General features: G+C 38.4%; 1 protein-coding gene across 5 annotated transcripts in view; it reads right to left on the bottom strand.

Annotated features, from left to right (window-relative positions):
• Positions 1–21984, bottom strand: part of USP37 (ubiquitin specific peptidase 37) — a 98841-nt gene that overhangs the window by 11061 nt on the left and 65796 nt on the right. For 4 of the 5 annotated variants that reach the window (XM_081796341.1, XM_081796342.1, XM_081796344.1 and 1 more), the window contains 5 exons: positions 21619–21684; positions 18817–18958; positions 16021–16276; positions 3607–3773; positions 929–989 (listed from right to left, as the gene is read on the bottom strand). In XM_081796341.1, the coding sequence (XP_081652467.1) occupies positions 929–989; positions 3607–3773; positions 16021–16276; positions 18817–18958; positions 21619–21684 (692 nt within the window). The remainder of the gene's footprint in view (positions 1–928; positions 990–3606; positions 3774–16020; positions 16277–18816; positions 18959–21618; positions 21685–21984) is intronic. The other variant, XM_081796345.1, reaches the window with a different exon arrangement.

The raw sequence follows: 21984 nt of genomic DNA, 5'->3' as shown, positions 1-21984 counted from the left end.
CTTCAATTCTTATTTGTAATTGCCTCAACTATGTGCCAGCAAAATTCAGGCTCTCTGCTCTATGCCCTGGTGTCTAGATCAGCCTAGAGCACTCAATTTGTACCAAAGTGTTCTGTTTTGATCTATTTCTGAGAACCAGAGAAAGACTAGTGATCTTGGAAAATAAAAGTGAGCCTGCTTCCCATGACTACATGTCCCTATGGACCTCTAGTATCTGGTCCATATATTAGTTCTGCCACATGCCACAACTATGGTGAGCATTATGTTTCTAAATACTCATGATTTTGCCCACTGATTTGCCAAGAGCGAACTCTTGTAAATTCACAGGGAAACTGAGGCCACATTATCTTCTAGTAGTTCTAATCATGGCAAAATGCTCTTTCACATGTCCTTATGTAATTTTTCAAAAAAAAAAAAAAAAAAAAAAAAGGAGGGGTGATATGGATAGAGATGACAAATTATTTTTTTTAAAAAAGCTACCGGGGTGCGCCTGAGTCACTCAGTTGGTTAAGTGTCCGACTTCGGCTCAGGTCACAATCTCACAATTCATGAGTTCAAGCCCCGCGTCGGGCTCTGTGTTAACAACTCAGAGCCTGGAGCCTGCTTCAGATTCTGTGTCTCCCTGTCTCGCTGCCCCTCCCTCTGTCTAGTTCTCTGTCTCTCTCTCTCTCAAAAATAAGTAAAAACATTAAAAAAAAATGTTTTTTTAATAAAAATATTAAAAAAAAGCTACTGATGGATACAAACATTAGAACAGTGGTTTTCTCTTGGGGTGGAGGGAAGAAATGGGTACACAATTTCTAAGGTTCTATTTCTTTACCTTGAAGGTGTTAAAATTTGTTATTGTCATTAAAATAATACTTTACATGTTTTTCTGTGTGCAATACAGTTCACCATAAAAACAATGTAATTAAAATAATCTCCACACCTTGAAGACTTAACTCTGTTGCTCTTTTGAGGTCATCATCTTCTTTCTGTTCCCAAGCTTCCTAAAGGGACAAAAACAAAACTAAGGTATTTAAAAAGGTACTGATTAAACTTATTTACCAAGGATGAGATCAGCCGCGCTAGAAGCATTTGCTCACAATGTTTTCCATAATCTTACAAATGTATGGAGTATGACCTTTCGAGGGATGTGGAGAAATCCTTTACTTTTTTCAACCCTGTTTTCCTAAAACACAACCTCGGGGGTTAAAAGGGCTTACATGTTATCTCTTCTAGTCAGTCACATTTGGCTTGCTAACCAAAAGCCATTCACTGTGACAGTGTGATCTAATTAATTCCCTTTCTTCTTGTATGTATGAAATGCCTGGCACACAGCAGAACCTACTTAGCAAGTTGCTCTGTTTTCTTTCCTCTGATTTACAGCATCTGCCCATTTCCGTGGTATAAATACTCCCACTGTGGCAAAGTTTAAGCTACCAATGTGATACTGAGTGCACGGCTGGGAAGAGGTGGGCACGCCTGAGCTGACGGTGAGCGGGTCCTAGTGTATTGCTGTCCCTAAGTCTATGACAGCAACAGAAACAATTTCCACAAGATCATTATTCAAACATTTCTATTTTATTCTTTTTTCTATTTTTTTCTTGCTTAAAAAAAACCCCGACACACGTAACAGATACTTGGTGAATACTAAATGAATGCTGCTGTTACTTTTCTAATACATCTGAGGTTCTCTTAGAAAGACAAGAACCTGTGAAAATGTCAACCTGATGACTAATTATAAAAATAGGGAAATGTTGACTCTAAAAATTTTTCCCTCTCACCTGCAGAGAAATTTATAAACTTCATGCATAAATGAAGAAAAGATGTAATTTAAGCAGAACCGTTTTATACTTTTCCCAAGTCTAGACTTGTTTTTAGTTACTAAAGTATATAAGAAGCTTAGAATGAGCTATTCTGCATTACAGTCCTGGGAGCAATAATACTGTATTCAGGAAAGAAACAGATATTCTCTAAGAGGAAATATGATTACTTAAACTCATCCAGCATATAAAGTCTGTGCTGAAACCCAGATGGTAAAAGATACTCTTTTAGCTATTAATAGAATGATGCAGGTATACCAAACTAAAGAGACCTCATATTCTATTCTCAGATGTGAAGATAGGTTCTTAAGATAGTTTTAACTGGGTAGCTGACAAGAAAGAGGATATATGTCCTTTGTGCATGAAAAAGAGGTATGCTGAATTTTTTCTTTCTCTGCACTATAAGGAACTATTGTTAAGAAATCAGACCTTGGTCTTTTAGATGAAAAATAAGTTTTCTAAAACAAATGATTACTATCCATTATTTGCAAAATAGCTGACATAAATACATCTTGATGATGAGGCAGCTAGGGAGATACTTCTCACAAATAAAAGGATACAGAACAGCTGGTTCTGAAAGCATTTTAAAGCAGCAGTTCTCAGCCTTGACTGAACACCAGAATCACTGGGAGGTTTTAAAAAATGGAGGAAGAAGTAAGGAGGAGGGAGGAAGCAAGGAGGAAGGAAGGAGAGAAGGGAGGCTGAGAGAAGGGGGAAGGGGGAAGGGGGAGAGAGAGGGAGGAGGGGGAGGGAGGAGGGAGAGAGAGGGAGGGAGGGAGAGAGAGAAAAGGAAAGATATCTAGATGCCCAGACCATACCCCAGGATCCATTATATCAGAATTCCTGAGGGGAAGAACAATGCAAGTATCAGTATTTTTTAAAGCTCCCCAGATGATAGTAATGTGCAGTTAAGAATGAACCCCACTGTTCTAGAGAAATCAGATTTTAAGATTTTATTTTTAAGTAATCACTACACCCTATGAGGGGCGTGAACTTACAACCCGGAGATCAAGAGTCACATGCTTTACTGACTGACCAGCCAGGTGCCCTCAGACAAATTAGATTTATTAATCTGATTATTTGTAAACACTAAAATGGTGTGCTCATTCTAGGGAGTTTTGGTAAATTTTTATTACTAACATGACGTGGATTGCATAGGATCACACAACCATGAAAACATCACCTTTTAGTCAAGATACCTTAGGCAACTGCAATACCTCAGGCAAAAGCAACAGCTTTGGCAAATATAAGTATGAAGAATTAGAAATTTAAGATTAGATTACTATATAAGAAAAGAGCGGATAAATGTTCATCTTTTCCAGTCTATGACTGAAAGCTGAAATTTCAGATATTATTCAGATAATAGCCCTGAGAATTTTATGCTCAAATAATTCACAGGAAAGAATTCATATTGTGAGAAAGTGACCAGAACAATGCCTTAAAATATTAAAAAATCATGGTGGTATGCTGGCTATTTCTAAAGCTTGTAAAATAAAGTTGGACAGGGGATGATGTGTAATAACCCATCCTGCCTTAGCATGCAACGAATTACACTAATGGGAAGTAATCAACAATACATTTTGTTGCATTTGGAATTTCAAAAAAAGAAAAACTATCACTGTTTCTGTTTCAGAACCAAGGCAAAGTTCCAAACAAGTTTGTGTGTTTTGCTGGACCAATGCCTTAGTGTATGTAAATCACCTGGAACAATGCTTGGCACACAGTAAGTGCTTAATGCATGTTAGTTGTTGTTACTGGGGAAGACAGGTAAGGAGAAAACAGCAATAGAAGTATCTCTTACTTGTTCCTGTAGGCTCTGAGCCAATGCCTGCTGAAGTTCTTGCTCTTCCCTTTCACGTTCCATATCATACTGCTGGAGCCAATCAACCTCTCCTTGAGATCCTTCTGGAGTTTTATTTTCTTTATTCTCATCACAGTCTTTAGTTATCTCAGTAAAACTGGCAGGATCTGAGGAAGCAGAACAAGACGTAACTGGGAAATCCTCTCTAATAAACTGAAATCTCTGGACTAGAGTGACACCTACTGTTCAGAGAGTAACTGACCCGAACCTCATATATGACTTGCTTGGGACACACAATTTCATCTTGCTACATTTAGATCATGGTTTCTCAATCTCAGCACTACTGACATTCTGGGTGGGATAATTTTTTGTTGTTTGAGGGGGCTGTCCTATGCACTGCAGAATGTTCAGCAACATCCTTGGTCTCTACCTACTAGATGTCAATAGCAACCCCCTTCCCCAGATGTGACCACCAAAAATGACAGACATTGTCAATGTCCCCTGGGGGGCCAAAACTGTCCTTGGTTGAGAACCACTGATCTACAGCAATGTTCTGAAACGTAACCAATCAGGAAGCACTATGGCTGAGGATGGAGAAAAATGAACAGCCATATTCATAGCCGGTCACAATGTCACATAGCCAAGTATTAGGAATAAAGCATTGTTTAGAGTAAATGAAGAATTAGGCTAGAATGATTAAGCTAACATTGAGATTTTTTCTCATTATTAAATTAGGTCAAATGAGTGTGTGTTTTCATTAATAATCAAATAAACCTTGTACATATCCTAAATCAAAAGAGCTACATGAAATACGTAAACACTTCATGTACTGCACAAGTATATGACTATATATGTTTAAAACATCCACACAAGGAGAGAAGAAGAAAAAATCTTTCATTTCTTTCTGTTCCTTCTCAATCTCTAGACCACAGCTAGCTGGGATAAACAGTATGGTCATGATTTCGTTCTGGTTATTTGAACTGTGAGAACAAAAACATCTCATTATGATTTTTAATATAGGTAAGAGTGGGTAGACAGAGTTCAATGCTTTCTTTTTCTCAAACACTACAAAAGCAAATATTATCATCTTAACAAGTTAGGGAAAGTCTCATAAAAAGAATTTAACTGGCAAACAAGAATTACCTTTACAGATTCATTTTATATAGATTGTGTTAAAATTAGCATATGCTCTTTATCTGCCCTAATACTGTATCTTAACCACTTAAACGATAGATTTTCCACAGCACTACCAATTAATCTAAGGTTTACAACATCTTGACTTTAGACTCTAAATCAGTAAGTTGTCATCATTTTTTAATTGTATCAAATTGTTGACTGAATACTTACCATTAAAACTCTGAATACTCATTAAAAGAGAAAAACTCTTCGAATATATTAAGTGCAAAAGCAATATGATCCCAATTAAAAAATTATATAAAAGATGTAATTTCTGGGGCGCCTGGGTGGCTCAGTCAGTTAAGTGTCCGACTTCAGCTAGGTCACAATCTCGTGGTCTGTGAGTTTGAGTCCTGTGTCAGGCTCTGTGCTGACAGCTCAGAGTCTGGAGCCTGCTTCGGATTCTCTCTGCCCCTTCCTCGCTCACATTCTGTCTCTCTCTCTCTCTCTCTCTCTCTCTCTCTCTCTCAAAAATAAACAAACATTAAAAGATATAACTTCTTCCTTTCCTCTATTCTTGGAGAAAGTCATTTCCACAAGCTGGAAGGGGGAGCTCTGAAGTCTCTCTGACCCTGCCTGTCCCTCTGGCCTTAGCTTATTGGACCAGGAATGGATATTTGAGTCAACCAATCTGATTACTGCTGGAAATGTGGAACTGAGACATTCAAAATTAGCTGATGTTGAACATTTTAAGTGGAAGAAAGATTTGGGAGTTGAGGCTGCTATTTTAGACCTAAGATAAATATTATTACTTTTATTACCAAAATATACTCATTAAAAAAAGGTAATTTTTCTTAACCAATAATTTTCTGCATTCCAGGTACTGATGTGCCCCACAAATCCTAAAATCATACTACCAATTAATCCACGTGATAGAAAACCAAAGCATTACTTTGAGATGCTAAAATCAAGATAGATTTGTTATCAGGACAAGATTATCAGATGGATACAAACATTACTTAAGATCTATGGGAACAAATATGACCATGGAATAATAACACTCTTGTAAGGAACTTGATCAATGGATAGAAGGAAAGCCACATGTCAGAATTTAACATTTTTACACTGAACACATATCTTCTGCTTCTTCCCCTACACCAAATGAAACCTGCTCCTTTCCTATAGTCTATGTCTCAGTGAAAGGGATCACTATACACAGTTTTTTTTTTTTTAAGGTTTATTTTTATTTTTTGAGAGTGAGTGGGGGAGGGGCAGAGAGAGAGGGAGATGAGGATCTGAAGCAGGCTCTACACTGAGAGCAAAGAGCCCAATGTGGGGCTCAAACTCACAAACTGAGATCGTGACCTGAGCCGAAGTCAGAAGCTTAACCAACTGAGCCACCCCTGCACCTTATGTGCCTTTTTTAAAGACAGAAAGCTGGTGTCATTTTTTACTTATCCCTCATATCAGGTAAGTCATTATTTCCTAACTATCTCTTCAATCCATCGACTTTTCCTTCAAATGCCAAAACCTTGGCCTAAGGCATCATTAGTTTTTGACCTAGACAACTGAAGTAACTTCTTAACAGGTCTCACAGGATTACTTTGAATTTCTTCTCTCATAAATGTGCTATAGTGCAGCCAGAATGGTCTTTTTATTTTTTTAAACTTTATTTTTTTTTTTAATTTTTAATGTTTATTTATTTTTGAGAGAGAGAGAGAAACTGAGTGGGACAGGAACAGAGCCTGACATGGGGCTCGAACCCATGAACTGCGAGATCATGACCAGGACACTTAACCAACTGAGCCACCCAGGCACCCTTTTTAAAATTTTTTTAAAAAGTTTATTTATTTATTTTGAGAGGGAGTGAGAGCGAGTGAGAGCGACAGAGAGAGAGAGAGAGAGAGAGAGAGAGAGCGCGCGCGGTCACATGCATATGCAAGTGGGGGAGGGCAGAGAGAGTGGGAGAGAGGGAATCCCAGTGCAGAGTCTGATATGGTGCTCAAACTCATGAACCATTAGATCATGACCTGAGTCAAAGGTGGATGCTTAACCAATTGAGCCACCCAGGTGCTTTGAGAATGATCTTTTTCAAATATAAATCTTTATCAAACACTTGTTTGCTTATAACTATTCAATAACTTCCTAATGGTTCTGAAATAAAGTCCAAACTTCTAAAAATGGGTTTAGGCCATGTAAAAACTAGAGATGCATAGCTTTTTCTCTTTTGCTTTTCTTCCTCAACACTATGCTCCAGTCATGCAGATCATTCTGAACTTTTTTGTTGCCTACTAACTTGCCATGGCCTCTCTCACATCTCAACCTCTGCACATACTCTTCCCTCTGGCTGGTGTCCGGAGACAGTGAAACCTTACTTGGCAGTCTTCTTGCCCCTCCTCAGTTGATTCATGAGACAATGTGCTGGGCCCCAAATAATTACTGAGAATCTACTATGCACCAGGAATTGTTGTGGAAGGTGGGACTACAGCAACAATTAAAGCAAGATGGCCCTTATCCTCAAGTAGCTTAAGTGCAAAGACTCTGAGACGAGAATGAACTTAGCATATTTGTAGGAACAAAGAGAGACAAAGCCAGTATAGCTAAGTGGAGTGAAAGAGGGGGAGAGTGGAGACAGGCCATTGTAAGAAGCGTGGATGGCTCAGTCAGTTAAGTGTCTGACTTTGGCTCAGGTCATGATTTCATGGTTCGTGAGTTCGAGACCTATATCCAGCTCCCTGCTGTTAACACAGCCTGCTTCGGATCCTCTGTCTCCCTCTCTCTGTGCCCCTCCCCAGCTTGTGGGGAGAAAGAAAGAAAGGAAAAAGAAGCTTGGATGAAGTGTAATGGCAAATCATAATAAGTTTTAAATGTTTACTTATTTATTTTGAGACGCAAGGGAGGGGGGGAGGGGCAGAGAGAGGGAAGGAGAGAGCATCCCAAGCAGGTTCCACCCTACCAGGGCAGAGCCCAAGGTAGGGCTCAATCCCATAAACCATGAGATCATGACCTGAGCCCAAATCAAGAGCTGGGTGCTTAACTAACTGAGCTAGCCACCCAGGCACCCTGCCAAGTGGACGTTTTACGTAGGCATCTCAATACCAAAATTTAAAGCTCAGCTGAGAGATCCAAGCTAGAGGTATGAATTTGGTAGTTCATCGGTCTGTGAGGCTGTGGTAAAATATGAGATCACTCAGGGAGAGAGCTTCAGTAGCAAAAAGACAGCTAATGATGGTATTCTGGGAATACTCCGACAATCAGAGTTCTGATGAGGGGAGGGAAACTAAAGTGACTTGGTTTAGTAGGAAGAAAACTCCCTGACAAGCATGGTGTCATGGAAGCTCAGAGAAAAAAAAAATGTATAAAAGTTTTGAATGTTAAGGAAGGAGTGGTGAATTATGTGAAATACTGCTAATGTAAACTTGATAAACCATTTCAGGGGAGTGATGGGGAAGAAAGCCCACTTGCAGAGAGCTGGTGAGAGAATGGGTGGTGGTAAGAAAGTAGAGAGAATGAATAAAACACTTTCAGAGAATTCTGTTGTGAGTGGAGCAAAGAAAGAGAGCAGTAGCAGTAGGGGAATGTATGGTAACAAGAGAGTTTTTTAAAAATGGATTTTTACCCCATAACCAGTAAGGAAATCAAATTCGTAATCAAAAGTCTCCCAAAAAACAAGAGTCCAGGGCCAGATGGCTTTCCAGGGGAATTCTACAAACACTTAAGGAAGAGTTAACACCTATTCTCTTGAAGCTGTTCCAAAAAATAAAAATGGAAGGAAAACTTCCAAACTCTTTCTATGAAGCCAGCATTACCTTGATTCCAAAACCAGACAGAGACCCCACTAAAAAGGAGAACTACAGACAAATTTCCCTGATGAACATGGATGCAAAAATCCTCAACAAGATATTAGCCAACCGGATCCAACAATACATTCAAAAAATTATTCACCACGACCAAGTGGGATTTATACCTGGGATGCAGGGCTGGTTCAGTATCTGCAAAACAATTAACATGATTCATCACATCAATAAAAGAAAGGACAAGAACCATATGATCCTCTCAATAGCTGCAGAGAAAGCATTTGACAAAATACAGCATCCTTTCTTGATAAAAACTCTCAAGAAAATAGGGATAGAAGGAGCATACCTCGAGATCATAAAAGCCATATATGAACAACCCAACGCTAATATCATCCTCAATGGGGAAAAACTGAGAGCTTTCCCCCTAAGGTCAGGAACAAGACAGGGATGTCCACTCTTGCCCCTGTTATTCAACATAGTATTAGAAGTCTTAGTCTCTGCAATCAGACGACACAACGAAATAAAAGGCATCCAAATCGGCCAGGAGGAGGTCAAATTTTCACTCTTCGCAGAAGACATGATACTCTATATGGAAGACCCTAAAGATTCCACCAAAAAACTGCTCGAACTGATTCATGAATTAAGCAAAGTTGCAGGATATAAAATCAACACACAGAAATCGGTTGCATTCCTATACACCAACAATGAAGCAACAAAAAGAGAAATCAAGGAATTGATCCCATTTACAATTGCACCAAAAGCCATAAAATACTTAGGAATGAATCTAACCAAAGAGGTGAAAAATTTACACACTTAAAACTATAGAAAACTTCTGGAAGAAATTGAAGAAGACACAAAAAAAATGGAAAAAGATTCCATGCTCCTGGATAGGAAGAACAAATATTGCTAAAACATCGATACTACCCAAAGCAATCTACATATTCAATGCAATCCCTATCAAAATAACACCAGCATTCTTCACAGAGCTAGAACAAGTAATCCTAAAACTTGTGTGGAACCAGAAAAGACCAAGCAATCTTGAAAAAGAAAACCAAAGCAGGAGGCATCACAATCCTGGACTTCAAGCTATACTACAAAGCTGTAATCATCAAGAAAGTATGTTACTGGCACAAGAACAGACACTCAGATCAATGGAACAGAACAGAGAACCCAGAAATGGACCCACAAACGTATGGCCAACTAATCTTTGACAAAGCAGGAAAGAATATCCAGTGGAATAAAGACAGTCTCTTCAGCAAGTGGTGCTGGGAAAACTGGACAGCAACATGCAGAAGAATGAACCTGGACCACTTTCTTACACCATACACAAAAATAAACTCAAAATGGATGAAAGACCTCAATGTAAGACAGGAAGCCATCAAAATCCATGAGGAGAAAGCAGGCAAAAACCTCTTTGATCTTGGCCGCAGCAAGTTCTTACTCAATGCATCTTCGGAGGCAAGGGAAACAAAAGCAAAAACTAACTACTGGGACCTCAACAAACTAAAAAGCTTCTGCACAGCAAAGGAAACAATCGGCAAAACTAAAGGCAACCGACAGAATGGGAGAAGGTATTTGCAAACGACATTATCAGATAAAGGGTTAGTATCCAAAATCTATAAAGAACTATCAAAGTCAACACCCAAGAAACAAATAATAATACAGTGAAGAAATGAGCAAAAAACAGGAATAGACACTTCTCCAAAGAAGACATCCAGATGGCCAACCGACACATGAAAAAATGCTCAACTTCACTTATCATCAGGGAAATACAAATCAAAACCACAATGAGATACTACCTTACACCTGTCAGAATGGCTAACATTAACAACTCAGGCAACAACAGATGTTGGCGAGGATGTGGAGAAAGAGGATCTCTTTTGCATTGTTGGTGGGAATGCAAGCTGGTGCAGCCACTCTGGAAAACAGTATGGAGGTTCCTCAGAAAACTAAAAATAAAATCACCCTATGACCCAGCAATTGCACTACTAGGTATTTATCCAAGGGATACAGGTGTGCTGTTTCGAAGGGACACATGGCACCCCAATGTTTATAGCAGCACTATCAACAACAGTCAAAGTATGGAAAGAGCCCAAATGCTCATCAATGGATGAATGGAAAAAGAAGATGTGGTATATATATACAATGGAGTATTACTCGGCAATCAAAAAGAATGAAATCTTGCCATTTGCAACTACGTGGATGGAACTGGAGGGTATTATGCTACATGAAATTAGTCAGAGAAAGACAAATATCATATGACTTCACTCATATGAGGTCGTTAAGAGACAAAACAGATGAACATAAGGGAAGGGAAACAAAAATAATATAAAAACAGGGAGGGGGACAAAACATAAGAGACTCATAAATATGGAGAACAAATTGAGGGTTACTGGAGGGGTTGTGGGAGGGGAATGGGCTAAATGGGGAAGGGGCACTAAGGAATCTACTCCTGAAATCATTGTTGCACTATATGCTAACTAATTTGGATGTAAATTTTTAAAAAATAAAAATAAAAATGGATTTTTAGGGACACTTGGATGGCTCAGTCGGTTAAGCATCGCCTTCGGCTCAGGTCATGATCTCGAGGTTTGTGAGTGGTTCATGAGTTTGAGTCCCACATGAGGTTCTCAGCTCTCTGCTGTCAGCACAGAGCTCACTTTAGATACTCTGTTTTCCTCTCTTTGCCCCTCCCCCTCTCCCTTCCTCCCTCCCTCTCTCTCTCAAAAATAAACATTAAAAAAAAAAGATGGGTTTTTAATCATTTTAGAAATTAAGGCACACGAGAGTAATTTACAAGAGAGGGAAGACTTGATGCAGAAGAGAAGGTATAATTTCAAGACAGAAGGTCAAGAAACAAGTGGATGAAATTCTGAGTATGAATGGAGGGACTGGCCTTAAAGAGCAGGGATATTTCCTCCATAACAAAAGTGAAGGCAGAATGTTCATCTGATTACATCTATTTTCTTTCTTTCTTTTTTTTTTTTTAAAGTTTATTTATTTTTGAGAGAGAGAACAAGCCTAAGCGGGGAGGCGTGGAGAGACAGAGAGGGAGGGAGAGAATCCCAAGCAGGTCTGCACTGCAGTGCAGAGCCCAAGGCGGGACTTGACCCCATGAACTGTGAAATCATAACCTGAACCGAAATCAAGACACTTAACCAACTGAGCCACCCAGGTGCCCATGACTGGAAACCGTAATGAGATCAAGTCATCACTGACAACAGAACAGGACACTAGGTTAAGCTGGACGGAGAGAAGGTATCTGAAATCAAGATTTCAAAGGTGGCACAGTTACTGATGACGACAAAGTCAAGGGAAGGGTTTCTCAAACGTTAGCATGCATCAGAATGACTTGGGAGTCAAAACACAGAATGCCAACTCCTACATCCAGAGTTTCTTATTCAGTAAGTCTGGGGTGGGGCCATTAATGGCATTTCCAGCAATTTCCCACGTGATACTGATGATCTGTGAAAATACTCTGAGAACCACTGGTCTAAAACAGGACTACTGTCAGTGATCAAGATGGGGTAGGAAAAAAGATCTTTGGAATTAAGATCAGGAACTGAGAAACCAGGATTTTGAAAGGATCATTTATGAAGATGCTGAGGGCTCTACGATGTTGATGAGAGAACCTGAAAGGTAAAAGACAGCTATAGGAAGAGATAGATAGGTGGCAAAGTTTAATGTCTTACACTTCGAGAAGCTGGGATTTTTGTAGAATAAAAAGAGGCAGAGGTCTGGTGATGGCAGTGAGTAACAAGAAAAAAACTCATCCCATCTCCAAGGTCTGAAGTTTTATGGTATGGGAAAAAACAACTTATGCTTAAAGAACAGTAGGGCAGGGGCGCCTGGGTGGCGCAGTCGGTTAAGCGTCCGACTTCAGCCAGGTCACGATCTCGCGGTCCGTGAGTTCGAGCCCCGCGTCAGGCTCTGGGCTGATGGCTCGGAGCCTGGAGCCTGTTTCCGATTCTGTGTCTCCCTCTCTCTCTGCCCCTCCCCCGTTCATGCTCTGTCTCTCTCTGTCCCAAAAATAAATAAAAAATGTTGAAAAAAAAATTAAAAAAAAAAAAAAAAAAAAAAAAAAAAAGAACAGTAGGGCAATCCACAACGGAAGCCTTTCAAAGGAAAAACTGGCCGTGAATACATACTAAAGACACCTAACAATCAAATGCAGTGGGTAAACTCTGGGTTCTAGGTGGGGAAAAAAAGTATAAAAAATATTTTGGAGAACAACTGGAGAAACGTGTGTGGCCTCTACACTGGAATTATATATGGACACAGCGTTAATATTGCTGAGATAACTGTTATGTAAAATAATTTCCATATATTTAGGAGACTGAGGCTGAAGTGTTTTAGGGTGAAGAATCATGATACCTGCAATTCCAAACAGTTGCTTTAAAAAGGAAAAGTGCACAGGGCATCTGGGTGGCTCAGCTGAACGTCCAGCTCTTGGTTTTCGCTCAGGTCACGATTTCGACTCAGGTCATGATTTCACGGTTGTGGGTTTGAGCCTCACATTAGGCTCTGTGATGACAGTGCAGAGCCTGCTTGGGATTCGTACTCTCTCTCTCAAAAATAAAAAACAAAAAACTTAAAAAAAAAAAAAAGGAAGAAAGAAAAAAAAGTGCATACATACATGTATGTAGTCTGCAAAGATGGCCTCCAATGAACTACGCAGTACTCTTACTACCAGTATTCTTTACTCTGGTGTAGGCACCCCCACAGTGAACATGGGAGTGCTTTAAGCAACAAAATGTGGTGGAATTGATTCTGTGCTGATTTTAAGCTTAAATAAAGGAGACCTGGTAGCTTCTTCCCCTTCTGTGCTTTTGGGAGCCCTGAACTGTAATGTAAGAAGCTTAGCTATCTTGCTAGAGAGAACACAAGGAGAAGGAGACGCCCTGAGATTACATGAAGAGATGAAAAGATGAAGAGGGGGAGGGGAAAAAAGAATGGAGAGGATATCTAGCCATCCCAGCAGACTCTTCTAACCAACATCACCAAGGTGCCTAGATGAGCCATCTAGGATGTTACAACCTAGTCAAACCCCAGCCAACATCACAGGAAGCAGAGGAGCTACTAGCTAAGACCAGTCAATCCAAGAGTTATGAGAGATAATGTTATTGCTGTTTTAAGATACTAATTTCGGGTAACTGCTGCACAACCATACACACACAGACACACACAATGACACAATGACACACAGACAGACAGATACACACACACACACACACACTATGAGGGAAGAAAGCAAATGTGACGAAATGTTAAATAATGTATCTATTCAATTTCTCTCTAGATTTGAACATTTTTAAAGTAAAAAACTTATGGAGAATATGATATTTGATACTGCTAATTTTTAAAAGTATGATAATGGGATTGAGGATATGTTTTCTTAAAAAGGAGCTCTTTTAGAGACATTGAAATCTTTACTGATGAAATGATCTAATATCTTGGATTTAGATCTAGGGGTGCCTGGGTGTCTCAGTCGGTTGAGCGTCTAGACAACTCTTGATTTCAGCTGAGATCATGATCTCACGGTTTGTGAAACTGAGCCCCATGTCAGGCTCCATGCAAACAGCGCAGAGCCTGCCTGGGATTCTCTCTCCCTCTGCTCGCGCTCTCTCTCTCTCAAAATAAACATTAAGAAAAATAATCTAGGGGATGGGGTAGAGAAGGAAGATAGGGTATAGATGAAACAAGATTGACTTTTTGATAATTACTGTTGATAATGGGTACAAGGGTGAAGATTCATTATACTCATCTCTCTACTTCTGTCCTTGGTCTATATTTTCCAGAAATTAAAAAAAAAAAAAAAAAAAAAGTCTGCAGGAAAAGCAAGGTCTTTGGGTTTCGGTTATAGTAAGAAGGTGAATGGAACCATGACATTAAAGAAACGGGAAACACAACAAAGGCTTGCCTCCAATTGGGGAAGACAGGAGCTAGAGAACAGACAGTTTTACAAAAAGGATATAAAGTACTTACTAACAAGTTTGCTCTCCCCAAAGCTCTTATACAGTTGCAAGCCACCTGTGGTTATTAATGATTTTGATAACTCAGTGTTCTCCCTCATTGGCACAGATAATAAGGTAGAACTAATTGTATAGAAGAATAACTTCCTTTGTTAATTTTAGTGAGATGTAAGACGTAGCAAAGAAGTGGAAGGAAGAGGTGAATGCAGGAATTACTGGTGAAAGGTAAAAGCACTGATATTAACCAATAATATGTAAGGGTGGTGACTATGAGTTTAAGAAAAGAAAGGGATTTCCTAAGGATACTTGCATCAAGAAAGGGAAAAAAAGGGAACACTCAGATCCAAAAACCATCAGCTTTTTGTTTCCATTTAAACTGAGAATATACTAATTCTTATTTTCACTTGCACATAAACTCAGTTGATGAGACTTAACCCCAAAGAATACAGAAAATAATTATGATATACTACTGTTCTCTTCATCTCCAAAATTTCAGGCTTGATGTACTGAAACACATCAGCTACACAGATATAGATAATGTGGATATCAGGAGAAAAATATTAGATTGTTACAGGAAGAGACAGTAAAAGTTTTTACACCTATAACTGTTAAAATACCCACAGTACAAGGCAAGGAGGCTCAGCTCTGTTGTTATCATTGACAGATTTGAGAAATAACAAAATAGAAATAATTAGTACAAAATAATTTTCTATCCATATAGCCCTTTACAATATATGTATATTTGATCTAACATTCTAATCACAACTTTCCAAAGCATGCCTGGTGTATCCCCATACAGTGATCAGAAAGCTGACTGTCAAAGTGGTTAAATCTCCTATTTAGAAATTCATAGCTAGTCAGTGGTACAGCCAAGATTAGAGGCTCAGGGGTGCCTGGGTGGCTCAGTGGGTTAAGCATCTGACTCAGGTCACGATCTCAAGGTCATGAGTTTGAGCCTGCTTGGGATTCTCTCCCCACCGCCACCCCCCCGCCCCCGCCCCGGCCTTCTGCTGCTCATAGGTGCTCTCCTTCAAAATAAATAAGCTTAAAAAAAAAAAAAAAAAAAAGATTAGAGGCTTAAAACTTGACCTCTTAGTTCAGTGGTGTTTCTATCATTATAAAGGGATGAACCCAAAGAATGGAGAACTCAATCTATACACTAAAACTCAGTACAAATTCAAATACAGAAAAATGAGGAAAGAATTATACAAATTTCTGAGAGAGCAGTGGTGAGGAAAAAAGTGGCCAAAAAATGACACATTTACTTATGTGCACAAAGGAATCCTAACTTTTCTTTTGATGTACACTTAAAGGGATAAGGCATACTTTACCAGCAGCCTCTGGATACTACTCAAAATATTTACTCCTCGTTTTTTAAACTGCTTTGGGGGGGGGGGGGAAAGCATGAAAATATTATTAGCCTTATTACACAGATTCATTTCACCTCCCATTATTGAGAAGCCGCTTGTCCCGATAAGGCTACAGAACACCGCTGTGCCTTAACAGATGATTCTTTTCATTAAACCTACCAGGCTCTGCAAGTGTTTTGGGCTTCTCCGTTTCCACAGGGTCTTGATTTTCAGGCATTTCTTGCATATCATCTTCTGCAAATCCAGTATCTGGGCTGCTGGTTGGTTTATCATCATCTTCATGACTCAGGGATGGTGAAGCTTCTCTCTTACTTATCTCTAAAACGGCTGCTAGAAGCTCTTCTTCACTCATCCCATCAAATCCAGAGTTTTCCAATTCAGACTTATCAGGCTCTATTCTGCATGATTTGGAATCCTGAAGAAGAGAGTTACTTTTAGAGGAAACCAGAATGCCTATGAATATAGCAGTCTTAGAGTTTAAAGTGAGAAGTTTATTTCTAAAAAGTTTCCTTTCTTTGAAGTTTTAGGTTATTTAACAATCAATAACCAATATATAAACTCACTGGCAAGCCTACTTTTCTTTTAAATAAATACACGGGGATACAGGTTTATTTTATTAAGTATGCTCTTTGTAGAAATTTAGAAAATACCTAAAAATAATAAAACAAATTCACTCAAAATTCATCACTCAGGGATAATTCCTACAGGTATCTTTGGTGTATTTTCTTTCAGTTACACGTGTACTACACTAGAAATGTTTTCACTACACCTCATATTTACTTTTATTCTTATTATAATTAAAAACTTTTTTTCACGTTCGAGAGAGAGTGTAAGCGTGTGCGCATGCACAAGTAGGGGAGGGGCAGAGGGAGAGAGGGAGAGAAAGAAACCCAATCAGGCTCCACGCTGTCAGAGCAGAGCCCAAGGTGGGGTTCGATCCCATGAATCATGAGATCATGATGTGAGCAAAAATCAAAGGCTTTCATTTCTCATTCTGACTTTCATTTCTCATTCAGGGTGAGCAACCACAAACTATCTTTAGCTTTGAAATTAGATGGGAAACAAGTCAATAAAAAATAACTATTAAATTAAGTGTTACCTAACCAAAAGGGAGATTTAAAATCAAACATTCACACGAGATGATACAAACTCCTAGAGAAGCTTCAAGGTATTAACTATTATTATGTGTCAAGATTGAAAATGATGAAGTTACACCTTCTCACATCCATTATTTAAACCTTTAAATTAAAACAAAAAAATTTTTTTTAATGTTTATTTTTGAGACAGAGGGAGACAGAGTGTGAGTGGGGAGGGGCAGAGAGAGAGAGGGAGACACAGAATCTGAAGCAGGCTCCAAGCTCCGAGCCGTCAGCACAGAGCACAATGCGGGGCTCGAATTCACGAACTGTGAGATCATGACCTGAGCCGAAGTCGGACGCCTAACCGACTGAGCCACCCAGGCACCTCAATTATTTAAACCTTTAGATGACCTGATTGGCCTGTTGATGTAAAACGTTTACTAGAGTCTCCCATATATTAAAAATTAGTATTAAAAAAAATGAGTATTTCGGGACCAGTATGTGAAAGTAGCTCTGAACCTGTAACAACTTTCATTTCTTAAGTCTCAATCCTGGAAACAACTTAAGTGTCCATCAATAGATAAGTAAAAATGTGGCATATACAATGGAATACTATTCCACCACAAACAAGAAATGAAATCTTGCCATTTGTAACAACATGGATAGATCTTGAAGTTATTACACTAAATGAAATAAGTCAGAAAAAGACAAGTACCATATGATCTCACTTACACGTGGAATCTGAAAAACACAAAAAACTTCCCACCAAGCTCATGGATGTAGAAACAGACTAGTGGTTGCTAGGGACCAGAGGTGGTGTGTGCGAGTGAGAGAGAGAGAGAGAGAGAGAGAGAGAGAGAGAGAGAGAGTGTGTGTGTGTGTGTGTGTGTGTGTATGCACGCGCGGGTGCTGGTGTGAAGTGGGTAAAGCAGGCCAAAAGGTACAAACGTCCAGTTATAAAATAAATAAGTCATGAGGATGTAACGTACAGAATTAGGCTATTGTTAATAACCTGTTGTGGGGCACCTGGGTGGCTCAGTCAGTTGAGTGTCTGACTTCAACTCTGGTCATGATCTCACAGTTCGTGAGTTTGAGCCCCGTGTTGGGCTCTGTGCTGACAGCCCAGAGCCTGGAGCCTGCTTTCAGAATCTGTGTCTTCACTAGTCTCTGCCCCTTGCGTACTCACACTCTGTCTCTCTCTCTCTCTCTCTGTCTCAAAAACAGATAAACATTAAAAAATATATATATTATATGCATATTTGAAAGCTGCATAAGAAAACAGATCTTAGAAGTCCTCATAAGAAAAAAAATTGGGGGGAGGTAACTGTGTATGGTAACAGATGTTAACTAGACTTACTGTGGTGATATTATTGCAATACATACAAATATTGAATCATTATGCTGTATGCTTGAAACAAATATGTCAATTATACTTCAAATAAAAAAAAAATCCCAGGGGCATCTGGATGGCTCAGTCGGTTAAGTGTCTGACTTCAGCTCAGGTCATGATCTCAGTTTGTGAGTTTGAGTGTCGTGTCAGGCTCAGTGCTGTCAGCTCAGAGCCTGGAGCCTCCTTCGGATTCTGTGTCTTCCTCTCTGTCTGCCCCTCCCCTGCGCGCTCTCTCTCTCTCAATAAATAAATAAACATTAAAAAAAAAAAAAAAAGAATAACTTAAATCCCAATCCATTTTTAAACAGACTGGTTTTATAGTTATAGAAAGTACACTCTTTAAAACTAGTGTTTCAACAGATCCATTCAGTTTATGATCTACCCTGTGTATTTATTATGTTTGCTGATGCTGGTTATAAAGGCATGTGTTTGGACAGTAAGAGCTATACAAATATTTGCCAAGTATTTTGATGAGAAACTACTTACTTTTTCTAAGTCTTCCTGCTGTTGTTCACAGCCTGACACTTCACAAAGTCTCTGGCTAAGGGCCACAGAGCGTTTTAGCTCATCCTCACTGTCGGAATCAAGGCATAAAGCCAAGGAACTCTTGGATTTGAAGGTGAAATTCCTGTAATTTAAGAAAATAAAAACCTATATGAGTCTGATAAATAAATACTTGTCCTTGTTATTTCCTTGATGCATATAATACCAAAATAAAACAAAAAACTTTTCCATTATGGAATGATTTACAGAGAAAAAAGGATACAGAAGAGATATATTTAAGCATTACCTTTGCCCCACTCCAAAACAGCCATGCTTTGAAAATTAGACAATTCTTACGCTATTATATATCATCCGTAAACCAATCACTTTGTGCCTTTTTTCTTTTAATGATCAACCCCAAAGTAGTTTTTGTTTTTATAAAGCAAGTACTCTACTGAATGCATGCAGACATGGCAATGAATAAATGTTTTTGACAACTTTGTGCATGAGGACTAATTTTTGATCTTTTTAATTATGATCCATGTATTCTAAAATTAACAGTAACATTCCACTTATCCAATTATATGTAAGTCAGACTTCCGGCAACCTCTAGTTTCCAGAACGCAGGGATTCAAAACTAAGAAAAAAGGCTTCTCAGGAAAGCAGTAGTTTCAAAGCCCATGCACTTTACTCTTTAGACAGGGACCCTTTCTTTCCCAGGAAATGGTGCATAAAATAAGGTAGCAAGTTCATCAAGAAATGAGAGCTAGGAAATGAGAGAGAATAACCACAAAAAGGGCAATAAAGAACTATAAAGTCATTTAATATAAACTGTTTTGTAAGAATTAAAAGCCTCTGAGGGCATGATCATATTAAAACACAGTGTAATAGGTGATACTCATAATGCTGATTCTAAGTCATTAAAATATATTTAAATTACCTTCAGTTTATTTTATTTAAGAATATAAAGAATTCTGTAAGGTTACAGAGTACAGAACCATCTAAAATGGCTAAGCATTTTAAAGATCGATGCTTAAAAAGGCAAGCTTTGGCTACATAAAATATCATTCTTCAATGATACCAGATAAGTAAGGTGTTACTGCATTGTCTTCTAAGTGAGCTGAAAATAAACTAAAAGAAAAAGTGGAAAAGGTCAAAGAGCACGAATTTTCTTTGATGAAGGTTAACGTAAATTTGTATACTATACTAAAAAAAAAAAAAAAAAAAAGTAAAATGGAAATTGGAAAAATGCAATTCATCTAAATGTAAAAATTGTAAATAAACATATAGAATGATGGCACCAAGAAATAAGAGGCCACAATGGAAACCAGGAGGATCGCATAGCAATGTAGATCAAAGAAAAGAGGCAAGTGGTCAGTGATAAACCCAAACATAGTCTGTGGCTGAGAGCACCCAGGATATCACTGCACTCCAGCCTACACACTTGAATAGCCTCCCATTAGGTGTTCAAAAGGGTTTTTAGCATAACTTAGAAATAGCCAATCAGCCGTCTTAATTCCTCATTTCTGATTTCATGCTCACCAAGCAAAACTGAATGTATTAATTTGTTTATGCATGTAAATACTTTGCTGAAGGAGGGTGACACCTGGCCACTAAAATACCAGGGTCAAATGTGACAAAGGACATTGTAGAGGAACCAATGGTATTCTTATTCATAACTCAGCCTCTTTTAAGTTTGATCGGCATGACAGGTCTTCTAGGGCCTAATTAATTATCCTTTATTGATCAGCTCTCAAATTCTCATACCAGTAGACCCTGGAGAACAGATGACCATGCCAAATATAATGATGCCCAATGAAACCATCTCTTTCTTGAAACTATAGTGATTTGGTACATAAAGAGTGCATTCCATTAATAATTACTATATTCACAGAAGGCAGCTTGCCTGTAGTAAGGAAAAATATTCATCCTGTAAATGCATCACTTGCTCACTTTCTAAGCAGCCAAGTGGTATTGCTCATTTGTATCTTGAGAACGGGCAAGAGTATTCATATCGGTACCATTTCAGATTTCTAGTCATGTTAGTCATCTGGTTTTAATTGCACTGAAAAATAATTAACAGGAGGAAAAGAAAATAGCAGTTCCCAAATGTCATTTTATGGTTATATTAGCCCCCCAAAGCCCTTAAACAACAAAGTGTTTAATTTTAAAGATAAATGACAACCAAGTCATTTAGAATTGTCTAATCAGGAACTGTGGTTCTAGTTAAATCACAGAGGAGATATATTTAAAAAAAGTATTTTCTTCTCTTCTTGGACAAACTTTTCCATTGTAAGTAAAAAATATAAAACATTTGTAGAATAGCTACATTTCACTGTGTGTTTGTTTTCTTGCTCCCTATCAGAACTGCGCCAGTTAAGTGTCTAAAACAAGGAAGTCCCAGACTGGCTAGCAACAGGCGAAAGATAATTTGGGATTTCCAGGTGTATTTTTGAGGAATAGTGCTTTACACCAACAGGGGTTATTTTATCTCTTCAATCCTTAAAATTCCTTGTCATCAGTTAATTTCTACAGTTGTGGGATGAAAATATTACATATTAACAGATGACTTAAGTTTAAAAACAAAATTTTGAGAGGATCATCTGAATGTGCTTCACTATTAAAGACTTTGTTATACCCTACATTACAGTTTAAGGCAGATTCAGGAAAATTACAAAGTATAGTAATACAGAGCAGTTATCATGCAAAGAGAAACAAAGAAAAGGGGAAGGGATAATCTCAGAAATTAGGGCAAGCCAAATCCTTAAAAATACAAATTTTGGGTACACAAGAAATATAACTCACTTTGAAGGTGTAGAAGGGCTGGTGATGCAGGAATTCACCATTTGAGAGGCTTTCAATGGTCTAGAACTATCAGAAAATTAGAAAATATATAATGTATATAATTACATTACTAAAATATATATTTAACTTACAAAACGAATTATTCTATACTATAGTCCCTTATGTATCCTTTTGAAAAGCAAAAAACTATATAATACTTCTACTAGCAATAGAAGCCAAAAGAGAAAACAAGATACCATCTCTAGGCTCTTCCTGATCCAATGATCTAAATAAACAGCATTGGAAATGAAGTCAAAGGGAATGCATATGAAGAGGACAACTTTGGAAAAATTATCTTGTCTCAGTTCTTTACTTTTAAGCAATAAA

Source organism: Panthera onca, chromosome C1 (assembly GCF_046562875.1).
Source record: "Panthera onca isolate mPanOnc1 chromosome C1, mPanOnc1 haplotype 2, whole genome shotgun sequence".
Classification (NCBI taxonomy): domain Eukaryota; kingdom Metazoa; phylum Chordata; class Mammalia; order Carnivora; family Felidae; genus Panthera; species Panthera onca.
Note: the sequence above shows the minus strand (reverse complement) of the source record. Positions and strands in the feature narration are given on the sequence as shown.